Below are 21,380 nucleotides of genomic sequence, written 5' to 3' on the forward strand. Positions count from 1 at the left end.
ATTGAACATTTTCCAGGCAGTTCCTTCAAACTTTTTACAAAGGAGAGTTTCGACCGTGCACATGTACTCCTCCCGCGATCTATTATTTCTTTATTGTTTGAACTTAGTAATCAAACTAAATAAAATGTACTTCTCCAGATAACGTTTAAGAACGAGGTGGGCCAGTATGACCTGGAGGTGACCACATTCCAGCTGGCGGTGCTGTTTGCCTGGAACCAGCGACCGAGGGAGCGGATCAGCTTCGAAAACCTCAAATTAGCCACTGAGCTGCCCGATGCAGAGCTGCGGCGCACTCTCTGGGTAAACAACGAGGACAAAAGTGCCTGTGAACTGTAGATGACTGTCTCTATCACGTCTTAGACAAACAAGTTTGTTCTTTTGTTTGATTAATACAAAATTTTCTGTTTCTTTCCTTAAACCTCTCTGTTCGCCCAGTCTCTGGTAGCGTTTCCCAAACTCAAGAGGCAGGTGTTGCTCTATGACCCGGCAGTGTCTTCGCCAAAAGACTTTGCAGAAGGAACGTTATTCTATGTCAACCAGGAATTTTCTCTCATGTAAGTGATCACGTTCACCCTGTTCCTCTCTTCATCTTCTTCTTCTTCTTATTCACAACTTTGCCTCTTTAGTTCTTTCTGTGAAGTTTTAATACACAGTCTGGTCTTAGTGAGGAAGAAATATAATTTTGCACACTCTGTTGTTTCCAAATGACTCATAAAATCCATTACATAACTTTTGAGTGTTTGGAAGTTTAGCTCTGTGCATGTGTTTCAGCTTTTACCACATTTATAGCATCAGATGTACTTGAGGGACACTAGAGATGCTGAGAGGTTATTGAATGAAATTATCATATTCCAAAAATAAGAACATTTCAGATTCAAAATCACTTCATTCTCTTTTTAATTTGAAAACACTTTTGTTTTTAAGAACAGGATCTTAGATGTGCTTTAAATGTGCAGCCCTATGCAAAAATCTTGAGGCTCCCTTAATTTTTTATGAAGTTTTTCTACGAACGCAAGAAATTGTTGCAGTGATAAATGAGAATGCATTATATAAATGAGAAAAAAAGAGTTTTTGTCTAATAACATTTTTGTGATTTGAAACTAGTAATAATAAGTAATATAAAAATATATGCAAATGTAATACAAATAATATTATTATAAATAAAAACCCTATTAAATAAATAATAGCTTAGGTAAGCAGGGTTAGACAATATGGCGGTGTGCAGAGGTGCAGCAGCTTCTTCCGGGCCTCTCTGCGTCACTGCTGTTAGTGCGAACAGACCAGTGATGATGGTGTTAATAGTTGGTGATTAAATGGTCACACTGCAGACCAGATATCTTAGTTGAGACCACAGGTCCATACGCTGACCCGGGGCATTTCTTTTTCAAATTCAACTTTACAGAAAAAATTCCAAGGTTCAGAAAAGGGGGAAGATCAACCTGATCGGTCGGCTGCAGCTCACCACGGAGCGAATGAGAGAGGAGGAGAACGAGGGCATCGTCCAGCTCAGGATACTAAGAACACAGGTACAGAGATGAGCTCGCAGCATGCAGGTGGAGAGGCTGGTGCATCTTCAATTGTTTTGAACTCCACCTACTGTGAATAAAGAGCCTCACGGTGCAGTTTCTTGACCTGCTTTGTTATTTTTCCACCCTCTTCTTTTCCTTTTCTCACGTCCAGGAGGCCATCATCCAAATAATGAAGATGAGGAAGCGCATCAACAACGCTCAGCTGCAGACGGAGCTGGTGGAAATCCTAAAGAACATGTTTTTACCACAGAAGAAGATGATCAAGGAGCAGATTGAGTGGCTGATAGACCATAAGTACATAAAGCGGGATGAGACGGATATAAACACCTTCATCTACATGGCATAGCAGAGCACATTAGGACGACTTGTTCTGACTTTGGTTTCAGTGGATCAGGCCTGATGGACACTAGAATACTTCCAGGCTCCCCGTCCTTTATTTAAAAAAACAAAGAATCCTGTGCAGGGAGGCATGAATTTTAAGACTGAGTCCTATTTAAAAAAATTCAACTTCCTCCCTTAAAGTTGTACAGACATAAAAAAAAACAAAAACAAAGACCAGTTGCAGTGGGAGTCTGCACCAAGTGATCATAAGTATTTTTAGTTACGGCGGGGTTCCTCTGCCGTCCAGATGAGGCTGTTAATCTTTAATGGTCTGCTTGTGATGCAGTGGTGCATCATCGGGGCAGCCACTATAACACTCCTGCTCAGTGCTTGCACACTTCTGAAGGCATGCTGACAGGAAAAGGCCGAGGAACTCAAAATACCTGCAGTCCACTTTTAATCCATGCCAAATCCACATCATCTGAACGTTGAATAAAGCGCCGCCCGCGTCCCTCGAAGGCTGCTATAACCTGTTTATGGTGGCGGCTCTCTGCAGTTAAAGTGATCAAACACTTAATCTGGACTTTGTGTGAATAAATAAACAAAACAAGATAAGCACTTCACAGTTTGCAGGACTGAACCAGACAACAATCTAAAGCCAGCTCCAGACTCCCTCAAGCCTCTGGCCCTGGGTAAAAAGTTAGAATCCGAGTCCCTGCGACAAAATGTACCCAGGAACAGAGGTGGGGGTGACGCCAGGAAGCCTGGGAGAGGAGGCTGAGGTCAGTATTACACATGGTTAAAAACTACAATTCAAAGCTATAAGAAAGTGTACTGTGAGATGTGAATAATGAAATGATGAAATAAACAGCACCTTATTATAAAACAACATGTAGGCTTGTCTTTCATCACATGAACAGTTTAGGTGATTTCTTTTTTTTAAAAGGAAGCCCTAACAATCCTCTTAATTGCCCTCAATTGAGGTATATTTGGAGTCATTTACAAGCCTGTTTCCAGGCAGAGCTAAGAGCAGTGTACGCTTCCTTCACTCAAATATGTTGTTCATAGAAGCTTTAAAGAGGTTGAAGCTCCAGCAACTCTAAACTAGGATAAAAAAAAAACCAGCTTTATTAGTTGATCAGCACCACAAGCCAAAACGCGTTAGTCAAGTAATAAAGCTGCTGTTTATACTGCAAGTGTTGCTAGAGCCTCGACCTCTTCAGACCCTTGGTTCTTCTAAACGAACCTAGGAAGTAGGTGAAGTTATGCTAGAAACCTCCATTCTGTGTCAAGAAGCTATCAATGAATCATTTTTCCCAAAGCTACACCTTGTAACCAAGCAGGAAGAGACTGTGGAGAATGCAGTGTAGGTTTATAATAGACTGCCAGTTGTTTTGTTTTCACACAAAGTGTCTCTTATAATTTGGCACTACAGCAAGTTTACTTTAGCCCAGAGGTACCCAGACTTTCCTGGGATCAGTTGCTAGTTTGGAATAAAACAAGAAGCCCACTGTTTAAAAATGTGCTCATTGGAAGCATCACAAAGAAGGACGATGAGCCAGTCGCGGTGCCGTGCTCCTCGGTTTCTCCGGCAGATTCTCTCCTCACTCGTCACCACCGGTTTTCAGTCATACATGTACTCCTTTTCGAATTTTAGCCATGTTCAAGTAATCCCTGTGAGCTGAAAGCTCAAGATTCAGACTCCTTGAAACACCCATGGTATGATCATCTCAGGTATACGGCTCTGGATGTGAGCACAAAAACCCCACCTACCCCCTGTGTCAGACAGAGTGGAACTGATGGATGGATCAAGCATGAACCAAGTAAAACTTATTTTGAACCATTAATCATGAAAGGCTTCCTTCAGCCTCCATTTATAGGCCAGGAGGGCTGTTGCAGTTTCTTGTGTTAATAAACACCCAAGGTTCGCCTATCGGATAACACTCTGGTATGGTAGTTAATTTAATAGTGAGTAAATCTAAGATGTTACAGCTAAGTGCTGCTATAATGAGTACAACTTCGAGCTCATCTAAAATGTTCTTTTTTATTATTATTATTATTATTATTATTAATTTGCAGGATCGTGGTCCAAAACCAACAGTAAATACTGATGCAAGGTGAAAAGTTATTAAGCGACCAAAATACATCATCTTTATGAACTTTAGTAATAATTATATCAGTTGTGTTGTAAAAGTACCCTCTTGTAGTCCAGGGCCAATCAGAGATCACCAATAATTCTGGCATAGATTCTCTTGGGACAACAGCTGTCCCAGGTTTTTGTGCCTATACGTCATGCTGATTTTAACATACACTATTTAGACAAAAGTATTTATCTCTTTGAATTGCTGCAGGTGCACCTTGCCATGCAGTCTCCCTTTACAAACATTTGTGAATGAACAGGTTGTTCCAAAGAGCTCATAGAATTCGAGTGTGGTGCTGTAATAGGATGCAATCATTGCAACAAGTCCTCCCTCTGAGATATTACAGTATTTAAGTAGCCTTATTGCAAAGTGGAAGCAACAGCAACTAGTCTCCAGCCACGTAGTTGGAGAGCAGAGTCACCAGTGCTAAGGTGCATAGTGCCTAACAGTCGCCAATGCGTCTGCAGAGCTCCAGACTCCCTCCTATCATTAACATCGGCAGAAAAACGGTGCAATGGGAGCTTCATGGTATGTGTTTCTATGGCCAAGAAGCTCCTATGTGGGTGGCCCGGTGCTTTTGTCCATATAGTGTACTTCACTGGATCAGTGAAAACTTTGACCAACTAGTGATGCTGGAGGAAAGGCCACTTGGTTCTCTTAAAATAAGTGGCACTCATCCTCTGGGGACCATGAAATTTTCTTTTCATTAAACATGGAGATATTTTGAGCACTTAGAATTAGATTTTGTTTAACAAAATTGTGTTTTTTTTTTCTTCCCATCATTAAATCTGACGCTCACGTTAAAGGCAGCTTGTTCACCTGTAGATAAATGATATTCCCAGCAGCATTATAAAGGTGGTCACTGAACAGCAGATGGTGCCAGAGCCTCAGCAAAAAAATCTGGACTCTACACAGCAGTGAGTGTGCATATGAAAATCCATCACCTTAAAAAAAAAACCTCCTTTACACGCACTTGTGGAGGTATAATTCACCTCAGTTTCTCACTGGTAAGGTAAGCTTGCACGGGCTTGATGTAACTAAGTACTGTACTCTCAGGAAAACTTAAGGAAAAATAAAACAACTATTAAGCTCCAACGTTTTTGCTCATATGTTAATTCATCAAGAGCGAAATATTTAAAGTTTTTTTTTTTGTTTGTTTGTTTGTTTTTTGAAATCCAGTGATGCTTTTGTCACGCAAAAAGCTCCAAAACTCCTGAAACGTGAGGCGGTTCCGTTTTATTTTTAAATAGTTATTACTTATAATTTTTAAGATTTGGTTTTAAAACACAAATGATGCACAATGATGTCACTTTTGACTCTGGGTCACGTATCACTATTTTTCTGTTTTTCAAAAATCAGTCAGTTAATTAGGAAATTAAATGAGCAATGGCAGAGTTCGTGAAGACTATTAAAATCTCATCATCACCTTCTTTTTAATACTTGGTAATTGTTATATTAAATTTCCTCGCCAACACTTTTGCTTTACATTTGAAATTGAGGGCTTACTGCGTGAATTTGTTGCGTTTTTGATGAAAGGACTGCACGATTGCACTTTGCAAAGCACAGATCTTGTGTTTTAATTTGTAAAGAGAAATATCAAATAAACCTAGCTGTGTTTATTTTTGTTTTAATGACCTTAACTGTTACATAAGTGGAAACCTGTAATTGGGCGGATAGTTTCCTTAATTACAGCAGATTGCGTCCTCTTGTTATTTGTGACAAAGGGGATTACAGCAGGCCCGTTAACTGAGCGCATGCGCACTGTGTACAGCCCAATATTGAGGATTCCCGTTACGAGGAAGCAAAGGAGATACACAATTTCCCATTTGTACCTTCAAAATAAAACGCACTGAAGCGCGGTGTTAACAAACCCTCTGGTAGAACTAACAAATCAGGTGCTATTTCTTCCCGAGAAAAAGTCGGCTAAATGTGGAAAATGAGGTAGAAAAGGAAATTCAGCTTAAAATTTGGTGTTTTACAGAAGTGAGTACGGAGTGTAACCAAAGTTGTCAGTTCAAGATAAACACTTTAAAAGATCCCAAAAGCGCAATATATGCAGACAATAATTCAAAGTTAAAATATCAATAACTAAGTAAAAATACCTGTCTCTATGGACGTCACAGTATCTGCCATTTTGATTTCAGGCATGAAGCTGGCACCTGTCCAGGATATTTTTATCATCTTGATAACAGTCGCCTTCGACCACGGTAATCAGCTTCTACTCAGTTAGTAGTTAATGTTATGGTTTAACTGCTCTTTGAGTCGAGTTATGGCTTGGAAATGGCACAATGTACCAATTAGCATGCACTTGCTAGCGACTTATGAGCAAAATTTGCTTTGGTGAAAGAAAGACTAAAGGACAAGGAACTAAAGACTAAGTGTCCTTTTATTTAAATCAAACACAATATAATACACAATATAATGTGCGAAAAATTACATATTTTTATTTTGTAATTAATTCATTTTTTAGAAGTAAACGTTAAGCTCCTGGTCATCTTAATTAGGGGCTGGGGGTTGTTTTATGGCGCCCCCTGCTGTTTCGCTGGCTATATTACAGGTCATGTGTGTACATTTTTTAAAAAAAATTTTATTTTGAAATCAAGAGAGCGGAACTTCTCGTTTTCCATCCGCAGCTTGACGCTGCTTGGGTAAGGAGAGGAGAGGAGGAGAGAGGAGCTCCGTCGGCGGACCAGGGAGCGCGTGGAGAGGAATCCCAGCAGCCCCCACCCCCCCTAGCCCCGGAGAGCGAGAGCCGGACCGGCTGGATCCCCCTCCTCCCTCGCCCGCTCCCCCCCTGCGGAGGAGGACCCGAGAGAGACCCACGTTGCCACGGGAGAGGCCTCGGTTCAGGTGAGGGTGCTGTTTTAAGCCGCTTCAGGCTGCTCTCCCCCTTGGCAGGCAGGTGCTGTGTGAAGGGCTGCCGGAGATGGAGAGTCGGCGATCAGCGAGTTAAATCTCGGTAGATTCGATATCCTGTTACTTACTTGTCGTATGATTTACACGGCCTCTGTGTCCAGGGCTGCCGAGCCGATAACAAGAGGTGAGGATGGGGGGTGGGAGTGAACTCGTATTGCACCGGTGTGAAAGCAGCTTTTACTTTGCGCAAAAAGAGCGCTATATACTGTGCATCTTGGACGGGAGAGCCACTCTTCCAGGCTTTACTGGTCTTGCCTGTGCATTTCAGGGCTTGCAGCATATCCACTGTTTCAAAGGTGCTTAGTCTTTTACCTTCTCGTTTCATATTTACAATGCACAGCCACAGTTGCAGTAAATCTGTGTGGGAGCCATATCTGAGCGAGCTGCTGTTACCCTCACCAAATATCACTCACATCAGTAGTAATGGCTCCTGCTGGAAAATTAAAGCCTTTCTCAGTAAGTTTTCCTCTCAAACAGGGACTTTCTGCGTGACTCTGTGCTGCCTGTTTTTCTCCCCCACTCCCCTCGGAGTAATAAATTAGTAATTGCACAACTATATTGTTCTGCAGAGAACCCAGAGGGGAGTGGATGCACATTAATAGTCTATGTTTGGACCACTTGCCAGCTTTCAGGGTCTAAAAGTGGACACTCTCAGCATGTTTTTACTGGCATTCAACCTTAATCCGATTCATGCCAGGTAAACTGTGTAAACCCAATAATCGCTACTTCATATGTGCCATTATTGTTCATTAAAGAGAAGATAATGGTCAAAATGTCAGCTTTTTGTCGGGTTTACCTAACACCTTATAATAATTAAAAACCACATAATGTAACATTTATCTATCTCATCATATAAGTGTCATATGAGTAGCTAAAAGTGAAACAGTCTGGCCTGGGTGGACTTTGGGCATAAGTGTTGTGTGTTACGGCCAAGCCCACAGAAGCACAAGGAGATACTGCAGAGGGGAGATCACGATGCTGGGAGGATGGGGGAAGCTGGGATAGCCCTCCTCCGTGATGCAGGAGAGAGGTGGGGGCGGTGGATGAAGGATGGTCTGGCACACCCTTCCCTCTCCTCTCTCTCCCTCTCTTTCCGTGGTGTTCTGGTGCATTACTCCTCCCTGTTCACTTCAGAGCGTAATCAGTCTGTCAGCAGAAGCAGACTCAATCAGTCACTCCCTGACCACCACCACCACATCCAGATCCACCTGAACACACTCTGATATCTGACCACACATTCACCACATCCTTCCTGTGGGGTGCCTCGGCCTTAAGCTCAAATCGGTTCAATAATCTTTATTTTCCGTTGTTGTTGTTTTTGTTTTTGTGACTCAAAGTGTTGTCTATCCATACAAAACCAGATGGAAACGTGCAATATTCACATCACTCTTTAAGTTAACAACGCTACAGCCCACCTACACTGCATTTCTGCTCTACATACACCCTTATCATCTCTAGTGTGTGAATTTCCTGCATGCGTCGTGAGCAACAGCTAAAAGAACAGAAGAACAGCCTCTTACTGTGATTCCAGGGTGTGTGTGGACTCATTTGCACATCATTATTCAGTGATGCCTTCTCCCCCCAGATCTGATTAGATACGTGTTTTTCTGACTAGCTTAGAAGACTCGTTGCCATTCAGTGCTGTGTCCCAGGAGCTGTCCGTGGTCCTTAGATTGCTGTGCGTAAATGCTAGCACTTGGGTGTGAATGGGGGAATGAGACATTTTGCGGAAAGCGCTTTCAGTGTTTAAGTAGAGTAGAAAAGCTTTATATAAAAACCAGTCTATTTAACATTAACCATTAATGCTCTTAAAGGAACTCTCTGTCTCTTTGCTGGTATAATATGGAGGTAATTTCATTGGTTCCTCTATCAAGAATCCACAGGAGAAGGCAGGCGTGCCCCAAGCTCCTAATTTGCTAACAGATTAAATGGAAATATGCCTACAGACTTAACAGCTTACCTAAAAGTAAGAAGAACCTGAGTGTGGGTAAGGTTAAGCAAAACACACAGTAGAGTCATTGTTTGTGAGTTTACTCTGACACACAGAAAAACTTCTCATTTGGAAGTTGTAGGAGTGCAAAGACTGCATTTCGAGATCTACACATGACTTTATTTGAATTGTTTTAGTACAGACTTGTAGCAAAGCATGAAGTGGTGATAAAAACAAACATTTTTTTTTATCATTTAGCATGAATGTGTAAGTAATTTTTGCTTTATAAGACCTGGTAACCACTTTATAACCGTGTTATAAGCCAAACCTTTATCTTTTCCTAAACCTGACTGTGTAGTTTTTCATCCCTCACTGTGTCACTGATACTTGAATTTGGTCCAGCTCTTCCATTTCTCTCAGTCTCCGTCTTATCAGACTGATCAGAGTCAGTCGCTCCAAAACAAATATTTCACTCACTGTTTTCAGCCATTCATCTTGCCTTGGTGGATCTGGCTTGTGGCATCGCTTTGTGATTGCTTTCTTACAGGCTACTAACAAGATTTTAAAGCTGTCTTCTCTTCTACTGACACAATATTTCCTTCCATATTACCTAAATATGGTACCTTGGTATATGAAAGCCCAGTATTTGGCAATCACCAAAATTTCAAAAAATTGTACTGAATTCTCGAAAACCGCGTTCTCTTGAAGTATGTGATGATATAGTGGATTGTTGTGTCTCCGTATTTGCAACCGTTCATCCTCAGAAATACTCACGCGTTACTTTTCCCATTTCTGTTTAACATATAGTGCTGTAGTTCCTGTTCTCCTCATTGTTGGTATAATTTAGATATTATTCTATAATTGAAAATATCTGAAGTGGTCCTTTTTGTACATTGTAAAGCTTTGTTTTATGTCCTGAAACCAAATGAAATCCTTTTAATTAATAAGCTATCAAAAAAAGTAAACTTTTGTCTCTGGCATGAGCGTCAAAGCGATTCACTCCATCACCAACCCACCAAACCTCCAAATGCAGATTTTTTTTTCCCTATGCAAGTGGAAAATGTGCATTCTGTAGATATGAGGGCGGACTGCTGAAGAAAACGTGTTCAAGGACTCAAAAATGGACTCATGTAGAACCTGACTTGACTTCACTTTATTTTCCCAAGTAGGGAAACTTGTTGCGCAGCAGCTTGTGTGATTAAAACCAACAATGCACAAAAATGTTAATTTATTTCATTCCAATGAAATGAATTTACTTATATATATTACTTTTATATCTCTTAGTTTTAAATCTTTGGAAGTTTTGACTTTCTTCCCAAGCAGAAGTCCTGAAATTCTTCTGGTGAAGGATATTTCTGTCTGGCTTAATGCATCTGCCACAAAACTGAAATTAGTAAATTAAAAAATATGAGTCTGCATTGATTATTTTTAATATGTTATTAACTTAAAATAGGTTGCTGTGATTATTAAAAATTTAGGTTAGGTTTATGGATTAAAACACTAACGGGTTAGTGTTTAGAAATGTCATGATTTGAAAGCTCAGATTTCTTGGTTGACATGGTGACACAGCCCCCGAATTTATCTGGACAAGCTGCAGAAAGAAAATATGCCAGACTTTTTGCTAAAAATACATTACCCACAAATCCCTGTCGACTATCAAGAAAAACACGTGACATTTTGTGTCCAGGAACGCGAACAAAGATTGACTCTTTTGTGATTGATTCAGCGTGGTCCCACCCAGTGCTGTGTAACAGGAGCTCTCCGTGGGACGAATACTCTTCGTGGTGCTGCAGAAGAGGCTCGACAGAAGGAGGCTCGAGTCAGAAAACAAAATAATGCGATACTCTTTGCATTCATTTTTCACTAGAGGGCTGTCAGTGTTTTCTCATTATAAATCCAGTGCCCCTGCTTCTTTAACAGCGGTGCTCTTTCACCCCCTCCTTAAAGCTCAAACTTGCTTAATGTTTTGGTTCATGTAAGCAGAAGAGAGCATTCCTACAGTAAGATCAATCTGGAGGAAGCCTAACAGTGTTTCTTATAAATGAAGTTTAAGAAAATTACTGCAAAAAAAACATGTTGTTGAATTCAGTTATCTGCATGATGTTGGTAACTTAATGAATAATCAATAAGTGTGGATTACAATAATAACCCAACCGCAGATTTATTTTTTCAATTAGTTTGGCATTCACATATGTCAAAATCTTGCCATTTTGCCATCATCGATACTCTGCGATGCATCAGCCTGCACTGGGCAGCACCAGTCGAATGACATCAATGTTGACATCTGCTGACCAGCAGCTCTTCCTGCTCAGTAATGCAGGCATAGCACAATGAAGCAAGGGCAGCTGGCAGTCTGCACCTTTGCTCGAATTCAGCCATTTGCTCATGTGTGTTGTTCACTCACAGCGAAGATCATAGATCATTCTGGGACTGCAATCAGTTTATTATCACTGCCGCGGCCTCTCCACCAAAATCTGTAACCTCACAAGATGTCAGGCTTCTAACACTGTTGTGTAAACAAACAGGGGAACAAGCCCAGTGTCAGAAATGAGGAAAAAGCGAGCATTGTGAATAATTTGTTTTCCGAGATCAACAGTTTAGAGCGCAGTTGAAGATTAATATTTGCTGCTGGAAGCAATGCATTAAACAACATGTTGTTATTACATCAGCGTTGCTCACATTTGTCAGAAAGGGCCCTTTGTTTCCTCATTCTTATTGATCGCTGATTGGCTGACTTTTCCCTCCAGCGTTTCACCTCTCTCCAGTGCATGAGCCGTCGTTTTCTTAATCATGTCTCCATTGTTTTGGGGGAGAGATTTGTGCTTTGTGTGAGCTGGGAATTCTTTAACTGTCATTTTGTCCTTTCAAAAGTCTTCCTCCTCCTCCACACTCCTCCTCAGCTACATCAGGATTTACCTCATTTATTCATTCTGACTGCTTTCACTTCCAAACAAAATCTGCCATGGTCACTTCTAATGGTTAAATTTTGATAATTCTATTGAATGATGGAAATGCCATCTTCCTAATATTCACAGTTTCTTGGTTGTGTTGTCTTTGTAATTTCTGAAGAGGCAGAGAAACCAAATGGGCTGCTTTTAGCCTCTTGATGACTACCAGAGTCTGCCCTGCCTCCACTTGCTTGCTTCACCCTTTGTTCCCATAGCGTAGGCAGTTCTTACTGAGTTTCCATTGGAGAAACCTCCCATCTGCTTTCTTTCCGCACTCGTAGGAGGGCTGAAGTCTTAAATCATCATAAAGCACGTCTTCCCAAACATCTGCCTGCAGTCCAACAGCATTTCTTCCACATCAGAGCTCCTGTGGCTACCAGTAGACCTTTTTCAAAGCAGACGTTTTCAAATGTCATTACGGGAAAATCACATGTGCATTAATGGTGGTTGTGCTCCACTTAGGGAGGGCCCTGCTATTGTGTACACTGATTCGCTGTCATTGCTCAGGGGGACACTTAATGGAACAGAACCACTGTTAAAGAGAGGCCTATTAATCTCATTTTTAGGTTCATATTGTTATTCTTCTGCTAGAGAGCTCTGCAAGATTGACAGTACTAAATAATCCTGATTTACTTTTACAGTGGGGCTACAGTGGCCCATTAGCTCATCCTCTATCTGTGCCAGAACTGGAGTTCAGCTCAGTTCAGCTCCATGTCAGATTGATGTGTGTATAGGTAACAGTCCAAAAAACAAACAAAGAAGATGAGTTTTAATTTTAGACTGATCAGGAAGACACAGCAACACAGGATTGTTCCAAGGATGTAAATTAAAATATATATTTAGCAATTGATGAAAACCACAAGTGTCATTTACAAGAAAGGATCCCGAGGCTTATACTTCAAGTAAAAGCTGTGGGAGCTTGAAAAGAACCAGACCTGCAGATGTTTTGTTTCTGATCTTCATCATTTATCAATCAGAGAGAAAGAGGCGATTCCAATAAACCAGTCAGAGTGATCCTTTTGAAATAAATCTTAAGTCCTCACCTTTCAGTTCCTGCTACCTGTGTCAGTTAAACAGCAGTTAGAAGCCTAGACCTCCCTCTCCCCAGCCACCTCCTCCAGCTTATCCAGGGGAACACCAGGGCGTTCCCTGGCCAGCCGAGAGATATAATTTCTCCAGCGGGTCCTGGGTCTGCCCCGGGGCCTCCTCCCGGTGGGACATGCCCGGAAAACCTCACCCAGGAGGCGCCCAGGAGGCATCCTTGTCAGATGCCCAAACCACCTCAACTGGCTCCTTTCGATGTGGAGGAGCAGCAAGACAACAACACAGAGATCCCTCTATGCAACTATGTTAGTCCAGAGTGGTGGGAAAGGGGGTGAGCCACCCTAAGTGATGGTGATGTACTGCCATCGGGACGGAGATTTTTGCAGCTTTAGAGTGTATTTATCAAATGGGTTGGGTATTTGTGAGTGTATATGTGCATATAGTTATATTGGAAAGTGATTTTGTGATAGGGGCATTAGATACGGCCCATTATGGTGAAGAGGGAGCTGAATGTAGCTGAGGTGGTTTGGGCATCTGACGAGGATTGCTTAGTGTTCTGGGCACGTCTTACCAGGAGAAGAAGTGGCTGAGCTCAGTCATTCGACAGGGACTTGGAGTAGAGCCGCTGCTCCTCCACATCGAAAGGAGTCAGTTGAGGTGGTTCGTGCATCTGACTAGGATTCCACCTGATAGCCTCCTAGGTGAGGTATTCTGGGCATGTCCTACTGGGAGGAGGCCAAGGGTCAGACCCAGGACTCACTGGAGAGATTATGTCTGAGCTGGCTTGCGAACGTCTTGGTGTCCCCCAATGACCCGAACCCAGATAAGCGGCAGAAAATGTATGGATGGATTATCCAGTAGCGGATTAAAGCAGTAGTTTTTCTCTCAGATGAATAAAAAGAAGCAAAAGTACTAAAATAGCAAATGTACCAGCATAGGAGACTGTATGGGAAGTGCAGGCGTCAAGTTTATGGATCATCCTGCTTCATGGAACAGAGAATTTGTTTGAAAATTAGATTTAAATGTGCCACATACTGACAGATAATCATAGTAGAAACCTTGCAGCTTTAATTTTCAGCAGTGATTGTTGCTGTTCTTGCCACAGTAGTGAAGAAATGCAGCCCAGCAGCTTCTCAGGATTCGTTCTCTGCAGGTGATCCTGTTGGCAGTCCACAGAGGCCAGATGACAGCATGGTTTTCCCCATTGCAGTCACGAGCCAAGTCACCAGGCCATCTGTCAGACTTTGCTTCCAACTGCGACCTCCTCATTCCCCCAGGAATTTACTTTATCACTCACTCAAGAGTGAGATAGCTTGTTAATTCCTGTAAAGTGAACTTACTGGCTATTTTCTTTAATTAAGGTTAGAGACTAATCAGATACAGGCTGTAGGTAATGTGACATATCTGAAAACCACACTTGCAGCAGGATGTTTAAAGTTTGCTTTGAACACATGAATGTCTGCTGAAAGCATGAGATTTCTCAAAGTGTCAGAAAAAGTTAGTCCTTAAATCCTTCAGGTTAATAATGTTTGAAAGGTACTGTGGTTAGATTTCATTTAGCTGCTGACGTACTTTCAGTGGGGCTGCTCTCAATTTTCTGTTCTCCTCATTTTCCCAAAGATATTAGATGTCATTGAGCACTGCTGGAAGGTGAACAGGTCATCTCAGCCCAATTAAAAAACACTTTATGTTAATAGCAGTGCTGCGTAGTAATCTGGCATAAAGAGACATAAGCAGGATTTGGTTTTATTACTTTACTATACTGAGAAATACTGAGACATTTTACATTATACATTAATACCACCGGCACATGCACACATGTTTTGTTCTCCAGTCTTCAGTTGTTGTTGAATGTATTAGGTCATTTTACGGCAGAAAATGCTGATTTACTGCTTCAGAGTTGACCTTGTTCAGATGCAGATTGGTTCAGTACCAAGTTTAACAGGGATACATTTCCATTTCTCTGAGCAGGTTTTTCTCCGCACACTTCAGTTTGCAGTATGATCCAAACAACATCACAAGAGCATTTCATCTGTGAGTTTCAAGATGATTTAAGATGAGTTTGAAAAGCTGTAGCGGAATAAGCCCTCCCACTTAATCTGAACATCTCCCCCTTGACTCTGTGTTGGAGCACAGCGTCACTTAAAAGCTGAGCCCTACAAAGACTCGAGTGCCTCAAGCAGCCGGATTATACACTGGTGTCTTTTTAGCATTCAGAACGTGTTAGCTTTAAAACAGCAGGCTCTCATAATGCACCCGAGAGTGCATCTGACAGGTTATGTGTATTGTTTGATTTGCCAAGTATAAGCAACTAAAACATACAGGCTCAAATATGTGCACGCCCTCACTTAAATATTTTATAGAGTGATGCTTTAGGTTTACACTGTACCGACTGTCAAGCATAGTATTGGCAGCATCATGCTTTGGGGCTGTTTTGTAGCCGCTAGTATCAGTATATAAATGAAGGAGGACTACTACGGTTGGGTATCGTCACTGATTTCTAGAATGGATTCAATTCTGATTCACAAGGTCCCGATTTGATTCGATCGATTCGATTTGAATCGGGGAAATTTTGCCTCAGACAGTCAGAAATATTATAATTCTGATCATTTATTAGTACATATCCATATTTTTATATCTATAAAAAGAAAGCTGACACTTCTGAGACTTTATCAAAGGTGTAAGCATCACAGCAGATGTCGTTACGTCAAAGTAACTGAGCATAAAACAGAAAAACATGAAGGAGATTTTCCTGGCCTGGCTTTTTATAGCAGAAACCCTTAAAAATATTCTGCAATACAACAAAAACTAAAGAAAACCATGAATCAACATATAAACATTACCAGATGCTGCTGAAGTGAAGCAGAGCAAAGTTACAGAGGTTTAATTAGAGACACGGCTAAGCGTTTTGCAATTTTGCGTAATTTTAAAATGTTTACATTTCTTCAGTATTGAACAGCAGACATGAGATTTTCTTGTCGGAAGTCAGTTAAATTAAAAGAAAAAAAAAACAGTGGCCGACAGCGCTGTGCATTATGGTAGACTGGCGGGTAATAAGCAAGCAAATAATGCAGAAAACAGAGATTTTAGATGGGAAACTGTCTTGAAGTACACTGAGAGAGAGAGAGTTGTGCATGAAGTGTTATTTTATTGTGGTGGAAGCAAAACAGCAAGAGTAAGAGGGAATTCATGGCGATGTTTATGTGAAGCTAAATGTGAAGCGTAGTTTGGATCTTCTTTTGCTGCTGGTTTGGTTGGATAGTGATGAAACCTGCAGCTTCAGAATCTAGCGCAAAAAAGACGTAAACACAAAGACCGGACCGCCGACGTACCAGAAACAGTGGGATGTCGGCTCTCAGCCCCGATGGCGTGTCCGTGTACGTGCTGTCAGGTGAGAAAGCCGACATCTCACTGATTCTGATGCGTCGGCGGGTCTGTGCTTTGTGTTAACCTCTTTGTGCAGAAGCCCTGTACCGTGTCTCATTTACTGTTTTAGCTGTTCAGCGGTTGTCAAAATTTAACCTGAGATTCTGGCGTTTCGGGCAAAACAACAGCTCGATAAAATGTGAACAGATTTGGTTGTTCAGACAGGGTAATGATTCCAAACACGTATTAAAACTGGTTTTAGAATGGATACAACTGGCTAACATTAAGCTTGCAGAATAACACTTCCAAGGCCCCAAACTATGCTAGGCCACATCTATGCTAGGAAACCAACAAAATTGAATAAATTCTATTTATTCCTCCAAGAAGAGGTCAAAGGTCAGATAGCCACCCAGAAACTTGGTGATGGCTACCATAAGTGTCTGGTCGATGCACAGAGACATTTAACCAAATATGTGGAAGTATATGCATGTCTTTGAGTCTGTGTTCTTTTGATCCTGTGTGGATTATAGAAAATCCAAAATAAATTTGAACTTGTGCACCCAATTTTATTTTAAGTCATTAAAGATGTATGCTGTTCAATCATTGCACCCTTGAAAAAAAGAACAGTTCAAGGAATTAATCAAAATCTAATCAAAAGCCCCAAATTATCAGGACCTTCATGTCCATGATGAGTGTGTATTATCTTCTGACCACAACCATAGTAACACTAATCCAGTGTTTATCTGCATCAACTGTAATTATTAATATTTGTGTTTTTCTCCTGGTGTTGATATTTCTTTGTTTACATTTCTTCCTGCCAGCAGTCATTTTATTAGTTGATAAGTGTTCAGGGTCTAATAATGGTTCATGGCGCTGTACTAATTATATGTGCATCTTGGCAAATCAATCAAAATAAAGCAGGATGTCACATTAACCTTGAGTGCAACAAGACTTATTGATCTGCATGATCGGCATTTGTCTTCTCCTGACTTCTACTTGTCTATAAGACCTTTCCATACATGCAGTACTGTTCTTAATTAATATCAAGAACATTATAAGAACAAAATATTTAGAAAATTAATGTTTTTCATGGTTTACTAATTTGAGGTACAAACACAGCTAGATTCAACATTAAAACAGTCTTTAACCTGCCAGTTCCCGAGCACACAGAGTCTGTGTAATAGCAATGTAAGAGTGCCAGTGTGCAGTCTTCTACTGCTCTTAGACTGGAACGTATAAAATGAATTGATCAGGGGTGTATGCCTCCAAGTTACGGATTAGCTAAATGCCATCCCATCTCAAGTCAATGATTCCCAGTGTGGGGATTGAGAGTCTCTTTGTGGGTATGTAGGGTTAAGCTGCACCATTAAGACTTTGGATATTTATTTCCAAACTTTTCTTAATGTGTGAAATATTAGATTAGCTTATTATGATTAGACTTGTGAGGTAAGACAATATAAGAACTTTTTAGTGATAAGTGTTTTCAGGAAACATCAGAGGAACTACTTTGTGACACTGTAACTGGGTAAATAATAAGGTGAGTTAATCAATAATAATTTAAAAATTCTGCCGTCAGACAAAATAAGAAAATATATTTTTATCACCAGTCAATAAACTCAGTTTCTAATCAGCCAGTATGATTTTGCCTTAAATGCCTTACAGCGAGGCTCTGATTTCATAAGTTGTCAATAGTTCTGCTGGCAGAGGTATTGATTATGATGTGACACTGATAGAAAAGGACATATGCAAATTGCTGACCATGAAAAGTTCAGACATGAATAATTCTGTGCATCTGAAAAGCATATTGACTGTTTCTGAGGTTTTAATTAAATATAAAGAGTTGTCAGTTGTGTTGAGTCCAGTGCTTAGGGATAGCTACCTGTTTCTGACATTCTGACAGTAAAACTAATAAATATGATGAGTTATTTAAAAACAGTCGGTAAGATTAAAACCCTGTTAGATATTGCTGATTTGTCCTAAAAGTCAGACTTTTAAAGTTGACCTTGTGTACTTTGTTGTTTTATTTTCTATCGTGTACATATGTTACAGTGGCGGAGGCTTAAGTTACACATATGTACAATGTATGTGTAAGCAATCTCTGTGAGTCAAAAAGGCTCAGTTTCAGACAGTTCTTTTCTACTCTTGGCTCTTTATGATGTCATTAAGAAGCCATATCGCTAATATGACTATTTCAGGCACATAGTTGATGCAAAGCTACTCTAGTAAACTCCAAAAATAAGAATGTGGATACGATAATAATAGATCACATTTAATAAGTAATTTGCTAAGAAAACATGCACTTCTAGCTGTGACTGATGTCACCTTTGGTTATTGTGTCTTTTATCAATAAGGGGCCATATCTACCTGAAAGTGGCATATATTATATTTTTACTTGTGCTGATGCTCAGAAATTTGAGCTCTGAGGCTTAGCGATACCACACATTTTGGGGCTGATACTGATATTTGACTGCTTTCACTGTGAATAATATTAATCTGAAGTGTGAATGCGTAACAGACAGAAGTGTGAGGTGGAAGCTCCGAACAGCTAGAAAACAAGATATTTTTAAATCGCTGGTGGAGACCAAAATGGAGCTAAAAAGAATGAAGAAAAGTATTTTATTCATTAGTATGGGGGAAATGTGGCTCCAAATAAATTATAACATTCGTTTGTGTTTGCTTAATGTGTATATAAATGTGTAAGTGTTTTATTTTGTTCATTTTGTATCGATGTGTAGCCTAGTGATGTATGTTAAGTAAGCACTTAGTGATATGTGGAACGGTGTGCCATTTATTCAGTGTCTCAGTATTGATTATCCCTTCAATAGTTCTTAGTTTGCCTCCTCCCTCCCTCACCGGTTCCCCTGCTTGCCCTAAGCTGATCAATGTATATGTGACTCCTTTAATGCATAGCAGTGATAATTAGGCCCAGGAGGATATCAGTGAATTGACAGATTAATCATTTTGACCCAGTGAAGCCTGGCTGTGCTCAAGGCAGCAGTGCACATCGACTTTCTGTTTCCACTGAGAGCTTTCGCTGCTAAGGTATTACCGTCTGCTGGATTCGGCTGTCAGTCTGCTGGGATGACTGTGAGTTGAAAACCAGATGAGCAGGAAGGAAATTTATTTTCAGAAATTACACAAGATGGTGCTTTTTCAGAGAGGATGCTGAAATGTGTGTGTGAAAGTCAATGACAGAAGAGGAGGGTGGTGTGATGACAGGATGCAGATCTGTACTTCATTGCCATCTGCGTTGTGTCCTCCAGGGCTGCAGCATGTTCACTTCAGTGAAGGCCTTCGAGGGGCAGCAGTACTCCACCCTGAAGAGGCAGTGCTTGCAGAGTGGCCTGCTCTTCGAGGACCCCCGCTTCCCCGCCACAGACGACTCGCTCTTTTACCAGGGTAACAGGATCGGACGTGTCGTCTGGAAGAGGCCTCGGGTAGGTCGGCTTGTTTCAGCAAAACAAAAACTGATAAATCTGATTAAAAGTGCAGCATTAAAGGTTTACTGCTGCTGCTGAATATAAATATACAGGTATTAATTTTACAGTTCACCAAACTGCTAATGAAATGTGTTTTAGCATTTTTAAATCCATTTATTTATTTTTGTATGAGGAAAAGTATCTACAGGTAAGCACTGAACCAAACAAGAGTGTTGATATCTGTGCTGTACTGGATGAAATCACTCGATTGTAGGGGCGTGTCCAGAGAGGGGGGGGGGCGAACAGAGGGGCACTGCCCCTTGGATAAGATGATCTAAAAGTATGTTACACTATATTTTTATAGCTGAAGTTACCCAGCGGTTAATAAGAAACTAAAATAATCTCCAGCTGAAAATCAAAAGTGATGTAATAATTATCTAAAGATTAAATAATATAGTCTGTAATGCATATTATTCTTAGTAATTACTACTTTTACTTTCGGTACTTATATTTTGATAAAAACAAACCTCATGGATTGGTTACTGATTGGCTAATAATATAATTACCATAAAGAATGACATAAAAACTTGGTTTCGAGTAACACATTTGGTGCTTTTTAGGTATTGTTTAGTTTTAAAACTGCTAAGGCGTAAAGTGTCTGTGTCCAGATATGAATTGTCAATAAATAATAAAACTGTACAATCATTCCACCATGGAAAAAGAACAGTTCAAACAAATCATTAAAAGCCTCAAATTACCAAGACATTCGTCTTGGTGAACAAATGTACATTTCTGACCACAATGGTAGATATTATTAAGTTTCGTTAGAAGAAAAAAGACAGACTCAAGCTGGTTTAGGTAGAATACAAACTCTGCGATATCTGAGAAGATTCAAATATGATAATGGTACCGAACACTCCTAACCACCACTTTACAGTTAACTCTTTCATTCCTTTAAGGCACACTAAATACAACAAACATTTCTGGACTCAACCAATCAGCATTTGTGGCCAGTGTTTCCAATTCTACCAGTAAGAAGCCTCAATAAGCTTCAGCTTCACTGAAATTCGACCTCTTTTTTTTGCCTGTATTATTTAAATGTCTGTAGAAAAGCAGCTCCAGTAATTCTAACATGTATGTTTGCACAGAAGGAGTAACAAGCTGTTATTCTTGGTCCAAGATCAGTTCACCCACTGAAAGATATGTGGGAGCAATGTGCGTTTGAATCTCTGGAAATAATTTGTGCTAAGATGTTGCTAACTAACTGTTGTTGTTGGTGCTTGGTAGTAGTAACATTTATCACTGTATTTCCATGGGGTTGACCCAGATTTTCATGAAATGAGGATGAACTGTCTAAGTGTGAATGCAACTAAATACATGTAAATATTCAATGATTGCAGTAGATAAATACAAGTGTTTGAGTTACTTTGCGCATTGGATATCATATAGCTAGCTACCATTACTAAATATTAACTCCATATTAACTCTTTCTTGTTTTTTTATTATTGATATATTTTCATTCAATTACTATTTCTATAAATATTGTGCTACATGTAGTTTCAGTAAATCTATGTGTTAACCCACAGTTACAAGCTCTATTTGCTAACTCTTAATGCGGTAGAATTATTGAATTTTTCCAGAGTATTACTGTTATCATTTTCCACACTTACATTTTAAATGTAAGTTTAAATTATTCTACTTTCTAATTCTAATTATACACAGTTCATTGTAGATCAAAATATTATGGTATTAATAAAATGAGATTT

General features: G+C 40.2%; 2 protein-coding genes across 6 annotated transcripts in view; both read left to right on the plus strand.

The window, feature by feature from the left end:
• The window catches only part of LOC102215703 (cullin-5), a 15,523-nt gene extending 12,784 nt beyond the window's left edge, over positions 1-2,739 (plus strand). The window contains exons 16-19 of the mRNA XM_005725381.1: positions 137-300; positions 436-554; positions 1,403-1,526; positions 1,681-2,739. Of these exons, the coding sequence (XP_005725438.1) occupies positions 137-300; positions 436-554; positions 1,403-1,526; positions 1,681-1,875 (602 nt within the window). The 3' untranslated portion in view covers positions 1,876-2,739. The remainder of the gene's footprint in view (positions 1-136; positions 301-435; positions 555-1,402; positions 1,527-1,680) is intronic.
• A 3,887-nt stretch (positions 2,740-6,626) lies between these two features.
• The window catches only part of capn5b (calpain 5b), a 53,212-nt gene continuing 38,458 nt past the window's right edge, over positions 6,627-21,380 (plus strand). For all 5 annotated transcript variants that reach the window (XR_311507.1, XM_005725382.2, XM_005725383.2 and 2 more), the window contains exons 1-2: positions 6,627-6,841; positions 19,459-19,632. Coding sequence is in view for 4 of the 5 variants with exons in the window: in XM_005725382.2 (XP_005725439.1) it covers positions 19,468-19,632 (165 nt within the window). In the remaining variant the exon portion in view is untranslated. The remainder of the gene's footprint in view (positions 6,842-19,458; positions 19,633-21,380) is intronic.

Source organism: Pundamilia nyererei, unplaced genomic scaffold (assembly GCF_000239375.1).
Source record: "Pundamilia nyererei isolate P.nyererei 1_Seehausen unplaced genomic scaffold, PunNye1.0 scaffold00015, whole genome shotgun sequence".
In the NCBI taxonomy this organism is placed as follows: Eukaryota; Metazoa; Chordata; class Actinopteri; order Cichliformes; family Cichlidae; genus Pundamilia; species Pundamilia nyererei.